Source organism: Carcharhinus amblyrhynchos, chromosome 5 (assembly GCF_965287045.1).
Source record: "Carcharhinus amblyrhynchos chromosome 5, sCarAmb.v2.hapA, whole genome shotgun sequence".
NCBI lineage: Eukaryota > Metazoa > Chordata > Chondrichthyes > Carcharhiniformes > Carcharhinidae > Carcharhinus > Carcharhinus amblyrhynchos.
In genome coordinates, this window is record NC_137328.1 from 98,761,623 (window position 1) to 98,785,772 (window position 24,150).

At 42.5% G+C, this 24,150-nt stretch overlaps 1 protein-coding gene across 1 annotated transcript in view; it reads left to right on the top strand.

Annotated features, from left to right (window-relative positions):
• The first annotated feature begins 15,524 nt into the window (after positions 1-15,524).
• The window catches only part of polk (polymerase (DNA directed) kappa), a 101,820-nt gene continuing 93,194 nt past the window's right edge, over positions 15,525-24,150 (top strand). Inside the window, exons 1-2 of the mRNA XM_080189302.1 lie at positions 15,525-15,605; positions 22,111-22,318. Of these exons, the coding sequence (XP_080045428.1) occupies positions 22,172-22,318 (147 nt within the window). The 5' untranslated portion in view covers positions 15,525-15,605; positions 22,111-22,171. The remainder of the gene's footprint in view (positions 15,606-22,110; positions 22,319-24,150) is intronic.

Genomic DNA, 24,150 nt, shown 5'->3' on the forward strand with positions numbered 1-24,150 from the left:
GCAGGGGTGCTGCTAAAATTGAGGGGAGCCATGATGGTTCACTTCTCTGACTATATTCCATTGTTGGGAAATTTTACCAATGGTGGGTAAAAGGGCTGACAGCTTCTCGAGAAGGCAGGAAGCCAATTTGAATATGTAAAAGGCCTACTCAGGACCAGATTTTTTCAATTCATTCATGGGACATGGGTGTCACTGTGCGGGCCAGCACTTATTGTCCATCCCTGTGGGCATTTAAGAGTCAATCTGGAATCACATGTAGGCCGGATTAGGTAAGGAAAGCAGATTCCCTTCCCTAAAGGACATTAGTGAATCAGATAGGTCTGCAGTGTTGGGATTTGAACCCAGGTCTCCAGAGCATTACCCTGGGATTCTGGGTCCAGCAAAGATACCACTAGGCTACTAAGCCATCAGCAGATCAACCTCCTAAAGTTAAACAGACGATCTCCAACAGCACACCTGGTACGCGGGTCCAGTCCTGTGTAAACAGGGATGCAAGCAGGGAAGGCAGTCTATGTGGCTCCAGCACCTTCATCAGAGGGGTTTCTCTTCAATCAGCAGCAGTTGTAATTTTTAACATTATCTTCAGCCTAACTTCAATCGGCAGCACTTTCTTTCTCACCAATGGCTGTTATTCCTGGTGACGCTGCTCAGGCTCCTGGGCAGCCTGGTGGGGCGTTGTCACATGTGAGAAGTGGAAATTCTGTCTCCAGTCAACTAAAGCTCCTTGGAGGGTAAGTGGTTAAGGCGGGGACGATACTTTGATGGAAATCTGCAATCACACAGGTAACCTTAATAAATAAAATCCACCATTGGACAATTTTGTCCACTACCCCCCAACATGTACTACATTGCAAGAAGCCTGGATTAGCCATTACTGAATATGTAGATTGTCAGATTGGAAATTAAGAACAAAAGGAGAGGCAACAGGATTAAAGGAAAAGGGATAAGTCTAATGTAAAAGAAAAATGTTGAGAGTGAAAAAGGAGATCGTCTAAATGAGAAACTATGACTGAGATACAAAAAGAAAATTGACCCTGAATGTGAGTGAGCACTATAAAAATACAAATCTTTTTTAAAAAATGTACAATGCATCTTTTATATAAAAGATATGAGAACAGTGTGCTGAAATAGATTTGATCAGGGGAGTGTACCTTGCTCTAATGATGGTTAAGTCCCCCTGGATCAGTAATCCCAATACTGAAACAATCTATTGCAAGTAAACAGTAGCATTTGGTATGGAATTCAGGTTACTTGTTTCATTGCTTCTGTGTCACTGAGTTCAATCTTTACTAAGCAACTGAATATTAATGGGTTCGCAAACAAATTTCAGGGACATTTAAATGATCCATTCAGATGCAGTCACCCATAAAAATAATACTCAAAATTGAAAGTGAGAAGGACAAATCTACTTCCGCTCAGTTACTTATTTGTGACAGAGAAAATTTTAATTGTTACTTGCAAAACACAAACGCATTGAATGAGAAAAATACGTTTGGCTATTAAGCCTGTTCCTTTTCTGGGCCAAGTGCAACTTGCTTTATCTTGTAAACTGCCTAACAACTATCAGGTTGGCTGGCATGTTCTTACTTTTGAATATGTATGTTATGGGTTCAAGTCCCACTGCCCTTCTCAGCACCTTGTGTTGCTGTAAAACATGGACAACTTACAGCTTTCAAGAAAGGAAGCTCAACAGCTTTCATCTTCACTGCTGGTGTCACATACTGGGTGTCTCATGGAAGGACAAACTCAGAAATGCAATAGTCCTTTCAAATTTCCCAAATATGTTGGTGATATTTGCTGGAAGATAGATACTTACCCAAGGATTTTCTATGTAATGAAGTAGCCAGAGCTGGCAGACCAGTAAGATTCCCAGAGCTATGTAGCAAGGGTGCTTGCGAGCATAACATAAAGGCCCTAAACATTAATTTTAGCACCTGAGATATTTAGGAAATGGTGTCATCTTTTTGGAGTCGGTGCACCACTGACTATCAGTGACTAAAGTGGTTTGATATTTCTTTGGTATACAATGGTTTTGAAACAGACACCAGCACCGAAAACAACAATCCACAATGACATCTGATAACCACTTAATCTGCGGCAATTGTAAAAGAACCTGCCTCTCACAGGTTAGTCACTCAGCCATCAGCAGAAGTGCACTACGTCATAAAATAGAATCAGAGAATCCCTACAGTGTAGAAAGAGGTCATTCGGCCCATCAAGCCTCCACCAACTACAATCCCACCCAGGGCCTATCCCAATAAACACTGCTAATCTCCCTGACACTAAAAGGCAATTTAGCACATCCAATCAACCCAACCCACACGTCTTTGGACTGAGGGAGGAAATTGGAGCACACAGAAGAAACCCACACAGACATGGGGAGAACGTTCAATCTCCACGCAGACAGTCACCCGAGGCCAGAATTGAACCAACATCCCTGGCACTGAGACAGCAGTGCTAGCCATTGTGCCACCCCAATCTCTAATGGATTTGCTACCCTATCCTTAATGGATTTGATTTACTGCACATCTATCAGCTTGTGTAGATGGATGCAATGATAATGCTTAGGTCTTTGCTTTTTGCTTGCATAATAACGGTGGCTCCTGATCAAAAGTAATTAGCTGTTAACATTTTCCTCAGCATTATTGCCATATAAGTGTTCCCATTGAGGGGTTCTGCAAAGATAAAACTGAGCAAAATTCTAGGAATTTATATCAATCTGCAATCTTGCTCTGTCAACCTCATGTCTGCTTCTTCAAGAAAAGAGACTTGCAGAAAGCGCACAAATCTCAGAACACCTAATCCGTTTGACACTCCGCCTGTATGTGGCAGAGTCTATGACACATTGGAATTATCGGCCATCTCAGAACTCACCAGAGTGGAAGCAAATCATCTTTAATCCCAAGGGACTGTCTAAGAGGAAGCTTCTTCAAGATAAATTTTTTATCCATCTCCTTATAAAACCTTTGTTCATTTTGTCCCACATCCCCCATCTACAAATTGTAATGAAAGGGCTAAATGAATTATTATAATAATTCCACTGGCAATATGTAGAATTATATAGTAAAGGATAATTTGATTAAAACATACTTCAGAAATACACAAATGTGACAGACAAGTTTTTTAAAAAATACACTTTTATTGTAGATTTTTCCCATTTTTACAAACAATGCAATAAACATGTAAGAATTCATATGTACATATAATCATTTTCCACATATACATTTAGAAAGAGATAAGACAGCACCAAAACAGTTGGTCTGGATTAGTCATTATTCATGACAAATGGTGCCTCCAAAGACACCAACAATGAAAGGATGTTTCATAGATTGGGAGAAAAGTGGATAACAAACTAAAACCATGAGGACATGGTATAACAGTGTATGCCCTCACTTACAGGAAAATCGAGACAGAGCCACATAACTTACATTCCAGGATTTTCATAGTAGCTACTGCCACTGCATATTCAGCCAAGGAGAATATGGAATATTGACACAGGTATAGAATAGGACGATCAGACAAAGATTCTCGCTTCGGTGTGCACCAAAACTTCCTTCTCTCCAGCTATATGAGGAGCACCACTGAAAGAAAACAATGTCTTTTCCCAGGATTTTGCTCTGGCCGCACCTTTACATGGTTAAGTCAGATTCTTTGACTCCAAAATACAGGAACAAACTATGCAACACCAATAGTTCTAAGGGGCTTTCCCTCACCAGCTGTGAGGACTCATTAGGCCATATCTGCAGCCTCTGCATCAAACCACCTACTCACCTCCTTGCAATGGTGCTGCTCATATTATGACATGAAGATGCCGGCGTTGGACTGGGGTAAACACAATAAGAAGTCTCACAACACTAGGTTAAAATCCAACAGGTTTATTTGGTAGCACAAGCCACTAGTTTTTGGAGTGCTGCCTCTTCACCAGGTAAATGGGAGTTCTGTTCACAAACAGGGCATAGAAAGACACAAACTCAATTTACAAGATAATGGTTGGACAGCGAGTCTTTACAGATAATCAAGTCTTAAAGGTACAGACAATGAAGAAATGGTTAAGCACAGGTTAAAGAGATGTGTATTGTCTCCTGACAGGACAGTTAGTGAGATATTACAAGCCCAGGCAAGTCATAGGGGTTACAGACAGTGTGACATGAACCCAAGATCCCGGTTGAGTTGTCCTTATGTGTGCGGAATTTGGCTATCAGTTTCTGCTCAGCGTTGTTGTGAAGGCTGCCTTGGAGAATGCTTACCCAAAGATCAGCGGCCGAATGCCCATGACTGTTGAAGTATTTCCCCAACAGGAAGAGAACACTTCTGCCTGGTAATTGTCGAGCGGTGTTCATTCATCTGTTTTCGTAGCGTCTGCATGGTCTCCCCAATGTACCATACCTTGGGACATCGTTTCCTGCAGCGTATCAGGTAGATAACGTTGGCTGAGTTGCAAGTGCATGTACCGTGTACCTGGTGAATGGTGTTCTCACGTGAGATTTTGGCATCCGTGTCGATGATCCGGCACGTTTTGCAGAGGTTGCTGTGGCAGGGTTGTGTGGTGTCGTGGTCACTGTTCTCCTGAATGCTGGATAGTTTGCTGTGGACAATGGTCTGTTTGAGATCATGCAGTTGTTTGAAGGCAAAAAGTGGGGGTGTGGGGATGGCCTTGGCAAGATGTTTTCTTCATCAATGACATGTTGAAGGCTCAGGTGAAGATGTCATAGCTTCTCTGCTCCACGGAAGTACTGGATGACGAAGGATACTCTGTCTGCCGTGTCCCGTGTTTGTCTTCTGAGGAGGTCGGTGCGCTTTTTCGCTGTGGTGCGTTGGAACTGTCGATCGATCAGTTGAGCGTCACATCCTGTTCTTATGAGGGTATCTTTCAGCATCTGGACGTGTCTGTTGCGATCCTCCTCATCTGAACAGATCCTGTGTATATGGAGGGCATGTCTGTCGGGGATGGCTTCTTTAATATTTTTAGGGTGGAAACTGGGGAAGTGGAGCATCGTGAGGTTATCCGTGGGCTTGCGGTACAGTGAAGTGCTGAGGTGACCGTCCTTGATGGAGATGCGTGTATCCAAGAATGCAACCAATTCCGGAGAGTAGTCCATGGTGAGACTGATAGTGGGATGGAACTTGTTGATGTCATTATATAGTTGTTTCAGTAATTGTTCACCATGAATCCAAAGGAAGAAGATGTCATCGATGTATCTAATATATAGCATTGATTGAAGGTCCTATGCGGTGAAGAGGTCTTGTTCAAACCTGTACTTGAAGATGTTGGCATATTGAGGTGTGAATTTGGTCCCTGTAGCTGTTCCATGTGTCTGGATGAAGAACTGGTTGTTGAAGGTGAAGACATTGTGGTCCAGGATGAAGCGGATGAGTTGTAAAATTGCATCTGGAGATTGGCAGTTGTCAGCATTGAGTACTGAGGCAGTTGCAGCAATGTCATCGTGTGGGGGATGCTGGTGTAAAGTGCCGAGACATCCATTGTGACAAGGAGTGCTCCTGGTTCAACTGCTCCATGTGTGCTGAGTTTCTGTAGGAAGTCTGTAGTGTCGCGACAAAAGCTGGGGGTTCTTTATACAATGGGTTTCAGAATGCTCTCGACATAGCTGGAGAGATTCTTGCACAGGATCCCATTGCCTGATACGATGGGACAGCCGTGTGTGTTTGCCTTGTGTATCTTCGGGAGGCAGTAGAGATTTCCAACGCAGGGAGTACGTGTGACGAGAGCACAGAGGTGTTCTGAAGGTCCGGATCAAAAGTCTTGATCAGTCTGTTGGGTTGACGAGTGTGTTCTTTGGTCGGATCTGCGGGTAGCTGTCTGTAGTGTTCCTCATTGTTGAGTTGTCAGTACATTGCTTTGCAGTAATCTGTTCTATCCAGTATGACGATGGCCCTTCCTTTGTCTGCTGGTTTAATGAAAATGTTGCGGTTGGTCTTGAGAGTGCTGATGGTGTTGCGTTGTGCTTGGGTGATGTTCGGGGCAGTCTTGTGAATGCAGTTGATGAATCTGGTGTTGACGCACGTCCTGAAGGCTTGAGCAAACACGTCAAGTTGAGGGCACTGGTCTTCCGGAGGAGTCCAATTGGACTCTTTCCTCTTCGGATCTCTCTGTTGGCTGTTCCAGTTCATTGGTTGTCTCATTGTGTTCGCTGTTGGCTTCTTGGGGTTTGTGGAAGAACTCCCGCAGCCTCATTCGCCTGATGAATTCCCCTCTGGCTGCTGCAAGACTGATGGGGTCTATTTTGGTGGTGGGACATAAATTGAGACCTCGGCTGAGAACTTCGATTTTATTTGGTTGAAGTATGTAGTCCGACAAGTTGACTATGGACTTCCCTGCAGTGGTATACTGTTTTCTACTGTGGTACTAGAGGAGGCTTGGTTGCTGCTAGTGGTGATGCTGAGTTTCTCAAGTTTCCTGTTCTTGGTGTGCACGTAGATGGCATAATTCCTTTGTCTTGTCTGCTTAGAAGAGTTTCGCAACTGGTCTGCATCCTGAACGCAAGTTGAGAACATGGACTCTGTCTTGGTTTTCGGAATGCGGCGTTTGCTGTAGTGCTGGTGTATGAGGTCATTGAGGAGTGTGAGAGCGGTAGGACAGCAATCTCTCAGCGTAGTCTGTTATAGGTTGACCTGAGTGGGCTTGTAATTTGTAGTCCTTTTTGGTATCTTGTCTGCTTTCTTGCATCTTTGTAGAAGTTTGATGTCTACAGATAGTCCCAATGCACCACAGCGAAAAATGCGCTGACCTCCTCAGGAGACAAATATGGGACACAATAGACAGACTACCCTTTGTCATCCAGTATTCCCCGGAGCGGAGAAACTACAACATCTTCTCCGGAGCCTTCAACATGTCATTGATGAAGACAAACATCTCGCCAAGGCCATCCCTACACCCCTACTTCTTGCCTTCAAAGAACCGCACAACCTCAAACAGATCACCGTCTGCAGCAAACTACCCAGCCTTCAGGGGAACAATGACCACGACACCACACATCCTTGCTGCAGCAACCTCTGCAAGACGTGCCGGATCATTGCCACGGATGCCATCATCTCACGTGAGAACACCATCTACCAGATACACGGTACATACATTTGCAACTCGGCCAACGTTGTCTACCTGATACGCTGCAGGAAAGGATGTCCGAGGCATGGTACATTAGGGAGACCATGCAGACGCTACGACAACGGATGAATGAACACCACTCTACAATCACCAGGCAAAAGAGTTCTCTTCCTGTTGGGGAACACTTAGTGGTCACGGGCATTTGGCCTCTGATCTTCGGGTAAGCGTTCTCCAAGACGGCCTTCATGACACACGACAACGCAGAGTCGCTGAGCAGAAACTGATATCCAAGTTCCATGCACATGAGGACGGCCTCAATCGGGATCTTGGGTTCATGTCACACTGTCTGTAATCCCACGACTTGCCTGGGCTTGTAAAATCTCACTAATTGTCCTGGCTGGAGACAATACACATCTCTTTAACCTGTGCTTAATCCTCTCTCCACTCACATTGTCTGTACCTTTGAGACTTGATTACCTGCAAAGATTCACATTCCAACCATTATCTTGTAAATTGTGTTTGTGTCTTTATATGCCTGTTTGTGAACAGAATACCCACTTACCTGATGAAGAGGTAGCGCTCTGAAAGCTAGTGGCTTGTGCTACTCATAATAGCCTTGACAAGAATAAAGGATACCTCATAGTTTACACTACCTTTGTAAATGTAAGGGTTATAAGAAAATAAGCAGTTAAATATCACACAGCCCTAGTGTGTCATACCCAGTGCACTTCCCAATCCTCTGAAGCTATTTAAGGATATTAAACCACGAGGATTCAATTTTGACACAGGACCAGAAGCAATGCAGGTCGCTCCCCATGTCACTTTGCACTCCCGGCAGAATGAGAATATAGTAGGTTCAAATCTGTGCCTTAAGCTTGGGGTAATTAAAGGAACATGCTAAGGGATGCATTCCATTATAAACAAATGGATGTCACTGGTTTCAAAGGATAACAGGTGACATTCACCTCAGTGCTCAAATACTAGATCACCTCTGTCAACATGATAAATAACATCACAAAATCAAAAAGGGAGTGCAATGACAAGAGGTAAAACCCAGGATTAGCGATGAACTGCAGATTATGAGTCCAAATTATTGACATTGCTGGACAGCTTTTTTTAGCACAGTAGTGCAGGTTGGAAGGCAATGGGACAAAGGAACATCACTTTTGTGAAATCTGATGTATACATTGCAGTGAATTATTTTTACAATGAATACTGGAAGTGAGAAGAACATCTTGAGCAAACTGTACAGGAAATTGGAGGTTTCTTATTTTACTAGCTGCCAGGAAGTTGACCATTGCGTGAAAGGATGATAATTTTAGACATTAGAAAAGGACAAGATTGTGTGTTCATCAATCTGTTTGATGATTTCAGAATCATAAGGTTCTGGACAAACTTAAACTCAATGACTTTAAAGCTAAAACTTGATGAGCAATTAAAGTGAATTGTGAAAGCCACAGATGTGACCATATATGGGCAATGAAATGAGTACGTTCATAAAAATGACGACATGTGGATATAGGCAACCTATAACATAGGAAGGGACTTGGTTAAGAGCCAGGGATCAAAGCTAACTATTTGACTTCCAATTGGCGGAAAGTGACTCATAAAATACTCTTGTTAATTGTCTGTTAATAATGTGTCAGAGATTGCATAAATTTTGATAAAGTAATATGTCAAATAGATGTCTTATGAGTTAATTAGAACTCAAAACTTAACACATTGGTTCTGTTTTATTACATTATTGATAACAGTAAAATGTATTATTCAGATATTTTAAATGTTTCAATCCTATATTAGGGGTACAGAATTTTTGATAATATCCTATATTATTGCAACATAAACTTTCCTTTCTCCACAAAGTTTTGGAAAAAATTGTTGTCTCACATTCACTTTTGTATTTCTTCTATCACACCTTGACTATAAGAACTGTTTCCGATATTCAGGAAAATAATACCTGGATCAATGGACCATGTACTCCTCAGTGAAACAATTTGATCCAAACAGCTTGGCTTTCCAACTTGAATAATTGCATTAATTTTAACTAAATATTACAAAATATATTGTGAACTCATGATTAAACGTCCACATAACAATTTTACTTTATAAAGTTGTTATTAGTCACAAGTGAGGCTTATGTTAACACTGCAATGAAGTTACTGTGAAATCTCACTAGTCACCACACTCCAGTGGCTGTTTGGGTCAATGCACCCAACCAGCATGTCTTTCAGACTGTGGGAGGAAACCAGAGCACCCTAAGGAAACCCACACAGATACGGGAAGAACATGCAGACTCCACACAGACACAGGGAGAACATGCAGACCCCACACAGACAATGACCCAAGCCAGGAATCGAACCTGGGTCCCTGATGCTATGAGGCAGCAGTGCAAACCACTGTGCCAAGGACACATTGTTATTGAGTTAAATTCAAATAAACTTACATGTAAATTTATGCCATTGTGAATCTTTTTAAACGCTTCTATTATGCTACAGTTTTGTTGCAAATCTGGAAATTTGAGCTTAAGAGGAAGAAAAACAAACAAAATTCCAGAATAATTCAATTGATGCACTTTTTCCTTTCTTTAATTGGTAAATGCCTTTGATTGCTCCTTAAATGTTGGTTGATCTCATATATCATTCGTCATTTCTGGTTTGTAGTTTTCCAAACCATTTTTTCAATTTTGATTTGATATATGTTCCTTACCTCCCCAGTTCTAACTTGTTTGACTTATGGGTTGAAAACTTGGGCCAATCATGTACAACTGTGGCGTTATGCGGTATGACGTCTGAGGTGTAAGATAAGAAGTTCATTCACAGGAACTATTTTTATCATGTTTTGTCAGCTCCTCTATGATATTACTTGTGGTAGTTGGATGCTATATCTGTAAATCCATCCTTTTCTCTAACCCCGACGAGGGTGGTAAAGTAATGGTGACAGGTTACCAAGCGCAATCAACTTCCGTGCCCCTTTCTTAAGGGGAACAGGCAAATGGGTCTAAATTCAAACTTGAAATAATAAGGAAATCTTACCAATTAAATCAATATGCTGATGGCTGCCTTGATTATCCACTCTCATCCCTTCAGGGACACCCAGGTGCGAAAATAGCTGTGGAAGAGAGGCAGCTGGTTATACCGAACAATCCTCTTGACTGTACTTTGCCTGAACCTGTTACAGCTACTAATCAAAAAGCAGAATATCACGGGTGCTGTAAATTTGAAACAAAAACAGAAAATGCTGGAAACACTAGTCAGGTTACATCTTTAAAGAGAACTGATGAAGGGTCCTTGACCTGAGACATTGGCTGGAATTTTACCGGCACGCCCGAGGCCAACAGCGAATGCAGTTCTGCAAGCCTTCCCTGCCCCAAAATTGGGACAGGTGTGCTGGTGAAATCAGGGCCATTGATTCTGTTTCTCTCTCCTCAGATCAGTTTGGAGAGAACTGATGAACAGTTCTTGACCTGAAACATTGACTCTGTTTCCCTCTCCTCAGATGCTGTCTGACCTGTTAAGCGTTTCCCAGCATTTTCTGGTTTTTGTTTCTGTTAATGGCCACCTCAATCAGACCCAGGGTCAGACCCGTGAGGAAGTCTTTTTGGGTCCAATCTGCCTTCCTGACATTGGCAAGTTCTCCAAAGAGTCCAGGATCATCACAACCTCTTCTACTGCTGGTAAAGGAGCCAGGCTTGTGGGCAACGAGAGCCAAATCAGTGCGTCTGTGTTAGCTATCCAGGTTCCAGGGTGGTATTCCAGAATATATTCATAGGACGCCAATAACAAGGCCCAGTTCTGTGGATGCGATGGGGGGAATTGCTTAGTCAACTTTGAAGTGGCCCAATAAGGGCTTATGGTCAGTAACTATACAAAGCTGTCGACCGTAGATACATTGTTTGAACTTCTTCACACCAAATATGATTGTCAGCCCTTCCTTCTCAATTTGAGAATATCTTTGCTTTGCATCCGAAATGATCCTGGAGGCAGATGCGATGGGCTTCTCCATCCTGTCTTTCCAGTGATGTGACAGAACTGCACCAACCCCCTTATGGGGAAATGTCAGAGGTTAAAATAAGTTCTTTCTGAAGTCAAAATGGGTGAGTAAGTCGAGAGTCAGTAACTGACATTTAACCTTAGAAAAAACCTCTGCCTGTGAAGTTTCACAAGACCATATGTAGTGTTTTCATAGTAGGGCATGCACGGGGCCAGCATGGAAGCCAAATTTGGGATAAATATTCTGAAATAATTGACTAACTCCAGGAAGGAATTTAGCTCTCTGGTGTTCCTTGGAGTCTGTGCCATCTTGATGACCTTTACTTTATCCTCTATTGGATGTAACCTCTTGCCATCAACTCAGTAGCTAGATAGATTACTTTGGCCACCTGGAAAATGCATTTCTCCCTCTTCAAGCGAACTCTTGTCCTGGGAAATCACTGCAGGCCTTCTTCCAGGTTGGCCAGCTGTTCCTGTTATCAAGCCCTCGTGACCAAGGCATAGTCTACGTACACTGTTACCTTGGGTAGCCCTTGAAGAGTGTTCTCTATAACCCTTTGGAAGATGGCACTTGCTGATGAGAACCCCAAAGACAAATGAATATACTCGTAGAGTCCCTTATGTGTGTTGTCACATCTTCCGGGAGGGTTCATTCAATTCAAGCTGAAGATAGGCATGGCTCATGTCTAACTTGGAGAACATCTTTCCACCTGTTAACATGATGTACAGATCTTCAACCGGAGGCATAGGGTACCTATCGAGTTTGGCGACTCTATGGACCATCAGTTTATAGTCCCCACAAAGACTAACTGATTTATCGGGCTTAAGAACAGGGGCTATGGGCACGGCCCAATCTGCAAATTACACAGGCCTTATTGTACTCAAGCTTTCAAGGCAGGAATTCAGTTTCCACTTTCTCCAGCATGGAGTAGGGATGGGTCTTGCTTTAAAATACCTAGTTGTAGCATAGGGGTTAAGATAGATCTTGGCCTTGGCTCCTTCTATTTTCTCCAGGCCCTCCTGAAAAACTGCAGGGTATCCACTAATAACCTCACATAGTCCTCTCACTCCAAGCCTTAAGATCTCCAACTAGTTGAGCCAAATCTGTTGGAGTCAACTTCTTCCCATAAGGCTTGGTCTATTTACAACAATGAATAGGAGGAGTCTATAAATCACCAAGGCCACTGTGATGCCTTTTATTTGTAAAGCTTCCCCCACGTAGGTGGCTAGCCTGGCCTTCACATCTTCAGATCCTCCAGATCATCTATGTAAATGGTAATTCCCGAAGAGAGGTCAAACGGATTTTTCTTGCCAATTTTTGACATTGTGAGGTTCTCTGGAGCAAAAATGGAGGAAAATATAATCATTTTTCTTCTCATTGCTAATGTAGTACTTCAGCCACATGCTCGTTCCCTGTCACCAGCAGCCTTTGTGAATAGAATAGAATCCTTACAGTGCAGAAGGGGGCCACTTGGCCCACCGAGTACGCACCGACCACAATCCCACCCAACACCTATTCCCGTATCCCCATGTATTTACTCTGTTAATGCCCTGACACTAACGATCAATTTAGCATGGCCAATCAATCTAACCTGCACACCTTTGGACTGTGGGAGGAAACCGGAACACCTGGAGGAAACCCACAGATAGTGACCTGAGGCCGAAATTGAACCCAGGTCCCTGGTGCTGTGACACAGCAGTGCTGACCATTGTGCCACCATGCACCAAATGAAAAGATTGCCTCTGAGGCATACAGTCAGGTACCCCAGGGCCTACAAACATCAGTCCAGGTAAAGTTACAGGTTTGTAAACCACTGCTGGTTGCTTCCAATTGGGAGGGCCTCTGCTCACTCATTAAGGTAGCTCGTACTCCATGAAGCTCACAGATAGGTCTATTGATTCCCTGTGGCCTTTGTGGTCATCATAACAGGATAGGATGCAACAGCAGACATTTAACAAGGTATTTTGGAATATTCAGAAAAGATGCATTCTAGTGAGAGAAAGAGAATTTAAGGGAAGGACATACCATTCATTGCCAACTAAGAAAGTTAAAGATAGTATCAAATTGAGAGGAAAAGCATATAATTCCACAAAAATGAGTGGCAGGTCGGAAAACTGGACAGAATATAAAGAATAGTAAAGAATGACAAAAGGATTAATAAGGCAGGAGAAATCAGAATACGATAGAAAACTAGGTAGAAATATAAATACAGATAGTAAGAGTACTGAAAAAATTAAAAAATAATGTGAGCATTGTTCTTCCAGGGAGTGGAATAATGGAAAATGAGGATAAGGCATATGAACTGAACAGCTATTTTGCGTCACTAATATAAAAGCAAAACACTGTGGGTGCTGGAAATCTGAAATAAAAACACACAGACATGGGGGGAATGTGCAAACTCCACACAGACAGTTACCCAAGATCAGAATCAAGTCCAGGTCTCAGGTGCTGTGAGGCAGCAGTGCTCACCACTGTGCCCATGTGCCACCTAGAATGTCTCTTGTGGAACAAGAAAAACCAGAAAGCTTGGGAGCAGGATTTGAATAGGCTGGCTAAGGAGCAGGACCTGCGGCGACCATGCAAGCAATAATAAATTAATGGCCATTCATTTGTGGTTCCAATGAATAAATCAGCTTGTTACAACGTCTTCACCTTTTTCCCTTGTATATGTTAGCTAATCTGCCATGGTATTGCTCTCATGGAGCCAAAGCTCATTAGGTCTTCACGTGAGGTGAGATGAGAGAGCGGCATCCAATTGGATTTGGGGCATTTTGTCTTCTTTTTAAGTTATACATTTGTCCTGCCTTTTACATGTTGACTATTATAAATTCCAATTACCACATCTATAATTGAAACAGTCTACACACAATTATTGTCACACCATAATTATATCGTCCTGCTAGTCATGGTGCTGCAACACTTCAGCTGGAGCAGGAGGAGGGAAGGGCGTAGTTACAATAGAGCAATCTTCTTTACATGGCCACTTTCCAAATTATAAATGTAGAATGTATCCAAAGATGTGTGGGTAAGGTTAATTGGATATGCTAACTGGACTCTGTGGCCTGGGGCTCGGCTCCTCCCCTTGTGACTGAATCCTGAATTTCCTAACCCACGGACCACAATCAATAAGGATGGGCAAGAACATCTCCTCCACAATCATCCTCAACACTGATGCCCCACAAGGCTGTGTCCTCAGCCCCCTATTATACTTGTTATACACCTATGACTGTGGCCAAATTCCCCTCCAACTTGATTTTCGAGTCTGCTGATGACACCACCGTAGCAAATTGGATCTCGAACAATGATGAGACAGAGTACAGAAATGAGATAGAGAATCTGTTGAACTGGTGCGATGACAATCTCTCACTCAATGACGACAGAATGAAGGAGATAGTCATTGACTTCAGGAAGCATACTGGAGAATGGGGACAAAGTAAAAATGGTCAAGAGCTTCAAGTTTTTAGGTGTGTAGATCACCAACAACCTATCTACTCCCCCCATGCCATCACTATAGTTAAGAAAACCAACTTCTATTTTCTCAGAAGATGAAGGAAATTCAGCATGTCAGCTATGACTCTCACCAACTTTTACAGATACACCATAGAAAGCATTCTTTCTGGTTGTATCAGCTTGATATGGTATGGCTTGGTAGGGCTCCTGCTCTGCCCAAGACTGCAAAAAACTACAAAGGTTCGTGAACGAAGCCCAGTCCAGCACGCAAACCAGCCTCCCATCCATTGATGCTGTCTGCACTTTCCGCTGCCTCGGAAAAGCAGCCACATGTTTAAGGACCCCATACACCCCGGACATCCTCTCTTCCACCTTCTTCTGTTGGGAAAAAGATACGTAAATCTGAGGTCCTACCAACTGACTCAAGAACAGCTTCTTCCCTGCTGCTATCAGACTTTTGAATGGACCTACCGCACACTAAGTTGATCTTTCTCTACACCCAAGCTATGATTGTGACACGACATTCTGCCCTGTCTCCTTTCCTCTTCTATGAATGGTATGCTTTGGCTGTATAACATGCAAGAAACAATGCTTTTCACTGTATACTAATTCATGTGACAATAAATCAAATCAAATAAATTGCCCCTTGGTGTCAGGGAGACTAGCAGGGTAAATATGTGGAGTTAAGGGGATAAGGTCTGGGTAGGACTGTTGTCAGTACAATGGGCCAAATGGCCTCCTTCTGCACACTATGATTCTGCGTCTAATGGGGAAAAAAGTCGACAAGAAATAATCCACAAAACGGAAGTATTTAAAAACAATACAGATTAGGCAAATTCAAGGTGGCATATGAATCTTTGCACATCAGGCTGACAAATAGCAAGCAGAGGGCAACAGGCAATGCTAACTGATCTGTTCAGCAAGGCGGGGCAGTCCAACCCTCAGTGTACTGCAGCAGCACTTCCGGTAGGCTCTTGCAGCCGGTTAACGTACATCGCCAGGAAGTGGCGCACCGGTTGCCAGGAAATGACGCAAGTGCCGGAACTGCAATCGGAGCAGGCGGAGGGATGAGGCCGTTTGTTTGCGAATCATATGGTCCCCGGTAATGTTCCGTAATAAAAAAAGCAAACCGATTGCGGTTATTAAAGATCTGTAATGTTTGGCTAGCTTCAGCAGCAAAGTCTTCCAGTTACCCTGACCAGAAAGCTGCACAAGTGCAAGAGGACGTTTCCCAGTTGACACCCATCGTTAGCAATGTTGTCATTGAAAGGAAATGCCCTGCAGCTGAGTTTGGCTAACGTCAGGTTTAATGTCAGCTTGGATTTAATATGTCTCCTTTGGGGGGGAGGGACCATGAATTACATTCAATTTCAATTCTTTTACTGCAACAAGCAGCTTACCCCTGTCCATTCTGCACATTGGCTTTGTAACTCTTGAGGATGGAATAATTTATTTTAAAAAAAGTTCCCTGTAGCAGAATGGTTGGTAGCTGACAGGCTTTAGTTTTTCTCTCGCCAGATACATGCCAATGATTCCATCATTTCCGAACACACTGAGTTGGAAGGTGAGGGGAGGGGAGGCTTTGTTACAGATATGTGGAGCGGAAAGTGAGTCAGTCTCGTATAAAGCTGAATCAGACCTGATTCATCCTGTGACAAGATTGAGACATATCCAATTTTGCTTATTGACCTGATCCCATGATCGGTTTTGCAGTGTTACGTTTTTAAACGCAGAAAAACTTATTTACCGAACACCTTCCATAACTTGCAGTCGCTGCAGTACTTTGAATGTAGTTCACTTGCATCGATGGTGATTCAATGAATTTAACACGTAGATGTGTGTGTGTAAATGTGTAAAATATGGAATGTGTAAATTGGCTTATAGTGTGATGAGGAAGAGATGCCCTGTCAAGTGCAACAAGTTGCTAGACAATTTGTGCTGCTCGGAATTTAGCCTCATAACAGTGGTTTGCTCTCAACCTCCCCATGTTTCCTGAATATTCATAGCCGTTTAACTAATTTCAGAAAGTTAGGGCTGGAATTCAATGGCTTAACTATTAAATGGATAAATTATAATGGAACTCCTCTGACCTAGAAAAGAGAACAGTTTACAATATTGAGTCTCATTCCTACAGGAAGTTGTAAGAGATTACAATTTTTTTCTTATTTTTCCTTCCTGTCTCTTTTAAGAATATAAGAACGTAAGAAATTTTTTTTGATCTCCATTCAATCATTTCTCCCCCTCTGTGCCCAATATGACTAATTCAGCATGATTACTGCTCTCTCTCTCTTTCATTCCTTATTTTTCAGTAGTTAAAGAATAGGCTATTGGTCCTGTAATTCAACAAAGTCTTGGATATCCTTTCACTCATCCAGTATGTTTATAAAGTTTATTTATATTAGTGTCAAGTAAGGCTTGTATTAACACTGCAGTGAAGTTACTGTGACATCCCCCTAGTCACCATAGATCAGCACCTGTTCAGATCTATGCACCTAACCAGCACGTCTTTCAGAATGTGGGAGGAAACGGGAGCCCCTGGAGGAAATCAGCACAGACGCGGGGAGAACATGCAAATTTTACACAGACAGTGACCCAAGCTGGGAATCAAGCAGGGTCCTGAGCACCATTCCGCAAAAGGTTTTAAGCTGAATGGTGAGGGAAAAGGTCTGACTGTTGCTGTGACATGCCCTACTCCAGAAAGATCTGGGCTAGTGTATTCTCGTCCCTGTTTGGAATGAAAGTCTGTCAGTCTCATTGGGCAATTCAAAAAAATGTGTGATTATTGATGGTTTTGTATCTCTGCTGCTGGTCATGGGAGTTTCCTTAATCACTAAAATATATCAGCAAACAGTGTTGATAAGTCCACAAGTTGGATGGTTTCCACAAACCATCCAACTATAACTATTTAATGCTTGAAACTAAATTGAAGGATAGAATAAGGGGTAAGGATGGAGCAATAATTCAGCAACCGACACTACAGAAATCTGTACTGTACAGAAATGTATCATGCTGTAAAGTATTGCACTGTGAACTGTATCATACTAAGCTATATGGGCAAAATAACCAAGAGTAAATTAGCGTAGAGCCTGCTCCCCAAAATTAGACTCTGGCTAGAGGACAATTTCATTTAAATGTTGTACACTGTGATGTGAGTTGTTCCATTATAAATTCAGAATGTGATTGTTTACTGGCTTTATTCCTTTCTGCATTTTGCTAAATGTTTCTATTATTATAAATGAGAGAGCTATGATCCAAGGCCGCAAGAATTTCTAATCTAGTTTTGTAGAAAGTTTAATCCCAGAACTCTGTTAATGACACTTCTGGTCCGGATGAGGAGATGATTAACATAGTGGAAAGCCACTGCTGCTTACTGGCATACATCCTTGCAGTTTTTCTCACCACTAAGGCTGAGTATTTATCCGAGATGGCTCAAATTCTCTTTCCGAAGGAAACCTGGACATATTTATTAGGTCATACAAGGAAATGAGTTCTCAATTTTTGAAGTAGCCTGGTTTATACTGCGCATTTTTTAAAAAAAGTTGTGATTTTCCAGTTTTTGCAAATTCACCCTGAGTTCAGCCATTCTCCAACCAAAGGATGGATAAGTTGCTCCAGATCTTTGTGAAATATCTAAAAGTGGTTTGGAGTGATTTGTTCTTAAGTTTAAAGAAGAGTCCCTCTGCTCTCTTTCAGGAAGTACTGAGCAGCTGCTTGCTGACTTCTCTGTGGGTCTGATAAAAATCAGAAGTTTACCAATGGTAAAGTGCAGGCATGAACATTTGGTAGTGGATCAAAGAATTCTCTTTTCCAGGGTGATTATGATGTCCAAATTATGACTTCTGCTTTGTGTTGATTTAACTCACAATGCTAGTCAACCTAATTCGATTTGCGTTCCACTTAATTTCTGGTTGAATTTTGTGTGGAGACTTGCAGTGGGCTGTATCTTGAACGACAACTCCATATTGTAACTCCAAGATATGGAAGTATCAGTGACTTAAGATTATATATAAACAAAGTGAAAAATAAATTTAAATTCCCTATGTCCTTGAGGCCAAACACCCCTGTTTTATGTGCATTAAATAAAAGCTGTAATGACACAATCATAATCAGCAAACATGCCTTCCATCATAAATTACCTTCCCTATTATTAGATTTTAAATCTAGTTATAATAGGTTTAAGAACAATGGTTTTGATTCAGTAAAATGCACAATTGGCCACTACACCCTATCCCCCCGCCATCCTCCCACACCTTCCTCTCTTGACCCAGTGAACAAATGAGCCATATCTTCTGATTTAGGTACAAGCTGGTGAAGGAAGTCACAGATTTGATCCCTGTTTGTGGCATTTGCGTTTTAGAAAGAAGGAAAATTGGCCTGGGCTCAGATCAAATTTCCCAGTTGACTCTGGGCAGAGTCACTGGGAACAAAATCAAGAGAAAATGAAAACGTTCCACAGGCATTCTGCTTCTGTGCAGTCCCAGGCATGGCAGCTTTCCTTCCCCAGTTAATAAACATTAAGGTTTTACATTCCACAGCAGCCATCATTAATGAACAGAGTGATTAAGTGTGATAATACAAGTCTACCTGGGACAGCAGTATGGCACAGTGGTTAGCTCTGCTGCCTCACAGTGCCCAGGTTCAATACCCAGCTTGGGTTACTGTCTGTGTGGAGTTTGTACGCTCTCCCTATGTCTGTGTGGATTTTCTCTAGGTGCTCCAGTTTCCTTCCACATTCTAAAAGACGTGCTGGTTAGGTGCATTGACCCGAACAGGCGCGCTGGACTGTGGCGACCAGGGAAATTTAACAGTAACTTCATTGCACTGTTAATGAAAGCCTTACTTGTGACTAATAAATAAACTTTACTTTATAATTTTCTTTTGTAAACTATGTCGCATGATACTTAATTCAAAGTAAATGGATGACCTTGTTAAGGATGCTCAATCTTTGGAATGAAGGGTTAGAGAAATGTATTAACACTGATGAGTAAACTGCATATCGTTAAACAGTAATCTGCGCCCTGAAGACAAAAAGGAGAGCTCTGTCTGCATTAAAGTTAAATCCTGGTGCACACGAAAATAAGTCGTCCCCCTTGCCTGTAAAAATAACTGAGGAACATGTGAGGTTAAATTTTAACGTTTACATTCGTGTCACAAGTAGACTTGTATTAACGCTGCAATGAAGTTACTGTGAAAATTCCTAGTCGCCATGTTGTTCGGGTACACTGAGGGAGAATTTAGCAGGGTCAGTGCATCTAACCAGTATGTCTTCTGGGCCATGGAGGAAACCCACACAGACAGGGGGAGACAGCAGTGCTAAACATTGAGCCACTCGAATGAACACTGAATTGCTCCTGCACCACGCAGCGGAAACAAAGTCCCATTTACCCCCATCCTCCATTTCTTCATCTCAACAACTGCTCAAAGGCTGTGCAGTGTCACAAATCTATCAGGTTGGGGAGGTCTGTCCTTAATATTATTAACATTGACATTGATAGTCCCTGCATTGTGCAGGTATCAGTCAGAGTCCTGAGACTTTCTTTTTATTTGTACAAATAGATGATGTGAGAGAGGTAATCCAGGTCTTTGATTGCTTTGTTGTAGATTGCTTGTCATCTCTTAACCTGTGGTTGCCTTCAGTTCACCAGGCTGGCTGGATAGCTTCCAGATTGAATGGATGTAGGTGTTGTACTATCTGAGGCAAGTCCCATAACTGACTCCATTCTTCCAACATGGTTCATGTTTGGCACAGCCATGCTGATGTCCTGGCAACAATATTGTTTCCAAGCCATATTCCTTGAAGGTTTTACCCAGGATCTTTGCTTTCCAATGATCTTGCTTTTTTTTTACAGTTTTATTTGTTCAGGGGTGTTGCTGGCAAAGCAGCATTTATTGCCCAACCCTAATTACTGTTGAAAGATGAGGGTAAACCACCTTCCTTTATTGCAGCCCATGTGGTGTTGGTACCCCTGCAATGCTGATAGAAAAGATGATTCAGGATTTTTATTCAGTGATGTTGAAGGAATGACACTGTATTTCCCAAGTCAGGTTGGTGTGTGGTTTGGAGGGGAACTTGGAGGTTGTGGTCTACCCATGATCCTGTTGCACTTATCCTTCTAGATAGTAGGAATCCTGGGTTTGCTGTACTCATGTGAAGAAGCCTTGCTCAATTGTTGAAGTGCATTTAGTGGATGAAATGTAATGCAACCACAGAACGGCAGATGGTAGTGGAATTGAATGGATAAGATGGTGAATGGGGTACCAATCAAGCAGGCTCCATTGTTCTGGATCGTGTCAAACTTCTTCACTATCTCTGGAGCCACACTCATCCAGGCAAGTGGAGAATATTCCAGCATGTTCCTGACTTTTGTCATATAGGTGGTGGTAAGGCTTTTGTGGTGTTAAGTGGTGAGTTACTCACCACAGAATATTGAGCCTTTGACCTACCCTTATTGCCACAGTATTTATGTTGCTGGCCCAGTTCAGGTTCTTGTCAGTGGTAACTCCCATTATGTTTGATTGTGGGGGATTTGGTAATGATTAAAGAGTTGAATCTCAAGGGAAGGTATTTAGGTTCTGTCGTGTTGGACATGCCACTTGCCTTGCACAAGTACTGCTTGCCTCTTTCAGCCAAAGCTGTGTTAGAAGCAGATCAGAGACGATTCATTCAAGTGATTCCTGGGATGAAGTGGTTTTATACAAATCATACAAATACATACAAACTCTACCGTACAGAAAGAGGCCATTCGGCCTATTGAGTCTGCACCAACCACGATCCCACCCAGGCCCTACCCCCACATATTTAGCCACTAACCTATGCATCTCAGGACACTAAGGGCAATTTTAGCATGGCCAATCAACCTAACCCACAAATCTTTGGATTGTGGGAGGAAACCCATGCAGACATGAGGAGAATGTGCAAACTCCACAGCGACCCAAGTCGGGAATCGAACCCAGGTCCTTGGAGCTGTGAAGCAGCAGTGCTAATCACTGCTACCATGCCGCCCCAGCAGTGCTAACCACTGTGCTACCATGCTGCTTTCCTCTTAGGTTAGACAGTTTGAGCCTGTATCCAGAGTGGCTAGTTTACAAGCTGTGGTGTTTGGAGAGTCATGTCCTTGGTCTGACTTAACAATGCTGTCGTTCAGTAGGTCTTTGCCCACCCAACAAAATATAAAAAGAATTTAAAAGAATAGTGAGAATGATCCGGCTCTTAAAATTGCTGGAATTGGAGGACAGGTAATGGTGCTTCTTGATCTTTGATCACCTTTTAATCATGGAACAGTCTTTTCAATGTTCTACATCTGGGAATGTAAAACCTGTTGAAGGAGCAGAAGTTGGCTCTGCACGCATTCATCAAGAAGGTAGATTTGCAGGCCAAATTTGGTCGGTGGGCCATCTTTTGAACTTTACTGCTAACTGGAAAATTAGTTAATATCTGTCCTGGAAAAAATATCAGAAATGTAGTATTTATTTTATAATTGCGTTGCAACAAGAAATAAGCTTGTCAGAACTGTATTTTAAAATTGATTGCTTGCTTATGTTCCTGACATCTGGAATGAGGTTTTGTCCTAATTAGCCAAACGTCTTTTGTGTTTTCAATTCTTTAGGGCTGGAATGTATGATAAGAAAAGATAAAGGTAAAATTAAATTGGAAAAAAAGAAATCAACATGGAACACACCGCAAAAGAAACTGCAGATAGCTCTGCTCCCAGTGATGGTGGCATTCTTTCCAGAATGGCTCTCAATGATAACAAAGCTGGAATGGAAGGGTTGGATAAAGAAAAAATTAACAAAATAATTTTGGAAGCTTCTAAGGTTAGTTCCAACTGACATTCACTTCTTATAAAACAAAGCAAGCGTGACATTTTAATGCTTTTTCTGATGCATGAGATAAACCATGTTTGGCATATTTTCCACAAACAATATGTCTGATAAATTGATTTAGTTGACTGTAACTTTAGTAGTTGGAAAAGTAATGACAGATGGATGGGATGGATTTCCATCTCTGTAACTGATTCAGAATACTTAACAAAAATGCATTTGCAACGAATGCACGATTATAAAACCACTAAATTGAAATTATCATTATCTCCAATCCATCATAATATCATGTATGTCTTCTGCGTCATCTGTTACTACAAGTTCTATTTCCATCATCAAAATCTTGCAGGACTGCATCCCTAATACATTCTAGTTGGGAATAAAACCCTTGACAGCTTCACTTTCCTAAAGTCCTCCAAGCCCAGCCCTGCCCTACACATGCCCCAACTTAACCAGACATCTTCTGCCTGCATTTTATCCCATGTCAAGTCTCAATTACCTGGCACCCCCAATTCTCTCTGCCCTCCATTGTAATCCATCCTGCAAAGCTCTGAATTGTTTTTAATAAGATCATGTTACCTTTTACCATTCTCCTCTTATTTATCAAAATATTTACTTTGATATTGTTTACAAGATTTTTTTCCATATTCCCTTTGTGCACCTTTTATTACTTTTTGTATTCCTTCGGGTTTTTATAGAGGATGCCTTGGTGGTTATTTTCCAGACATCGCTGGATTCCGGGGAAGTGCCGGAAGATTGGAAAACGGCTAATGTTACGCCGTTGTTTAAGAAGGGTGCCAGGCAAAAGGCAGGGAATTATAGGCCGGTTAGTTTAACGTCTGTGGTAGGTAAAATGTTAGAATCCGTCATTAAGGAGGAAATTGCGAGGCATCTTGAAGGGAATTGCTTGATAGAGCAGACGCAGCACGGTTTCATTAAAGGGAAGTCGTGTCTGACAAATTTACTGGAGTTCTATGAGGATGTGTCTAGGGCGGTGGATAGAGGAGAGCCGGTGGATGTGGTCTTTCTGGATTTTCAGAAGGCGTTTGACAAAGTACCTCATAAGAGGTTATTGCAGAAGGTCAGGGGACTTGGAGTTGGGGGTAAGGTGTTAGCGTGGATAGAGGATTGGTTGTCAAATAGGAGGCAGAGAGTAGGGGTCAACGGGTGCTATTCGGATTGGCGGATGGTGACTAGTGGAGTGCCCCGGGGTCGGTGCTGGGGCCTCAGCTTTTTACCATTTATATAGATGATCTGGAGGAGGGAACCGAGTGTAGGGTGTCGAAATTTGCGGATGACACCAAGATTGGTGGAACGGCAAATTGTGCGGAGGGTGTGGAGAGTCTGCAGAAGGATCTAGATAGGCTGGGCGAATGGGCCAGGAAATGGCAAATGGAATTTAATGTTGGCAAGTGTGAGGTGGTCCACTTTGGTAGGAAGAATGGTAGGAAGGACTATTACTTACGTGGCGAAAAACTGCAGCAGGCGACGGTGCAGAGGGACCTCGGGGTCCTTGTGCATGAGTCGCAAAAACCCAGCTTGCAGGTGCAGCAGCTGGTCAGGAAGGCAAATGGGATGCTGGCCTTCATAGCGAAGGGGATTGAATATAAAAGTAGGGAGGTCTTGCTGCAGCTGTATAGGGCATTGGTGAGGCCGCAGCTGGAGTACTGTGTGCAGTTTTGGGCGCCGCACCTGCGCAAAGATATTTTGGCCTTGGAGGGAGTGCAGAGGAGGTTTACTAGGCTGATACCGGAGTTGAGGGGGTTGAGCTATGAGGAGAGGCTGAATAAACTAGGCTTGTACTCGTTGGAGTTTAGAAGAATGAG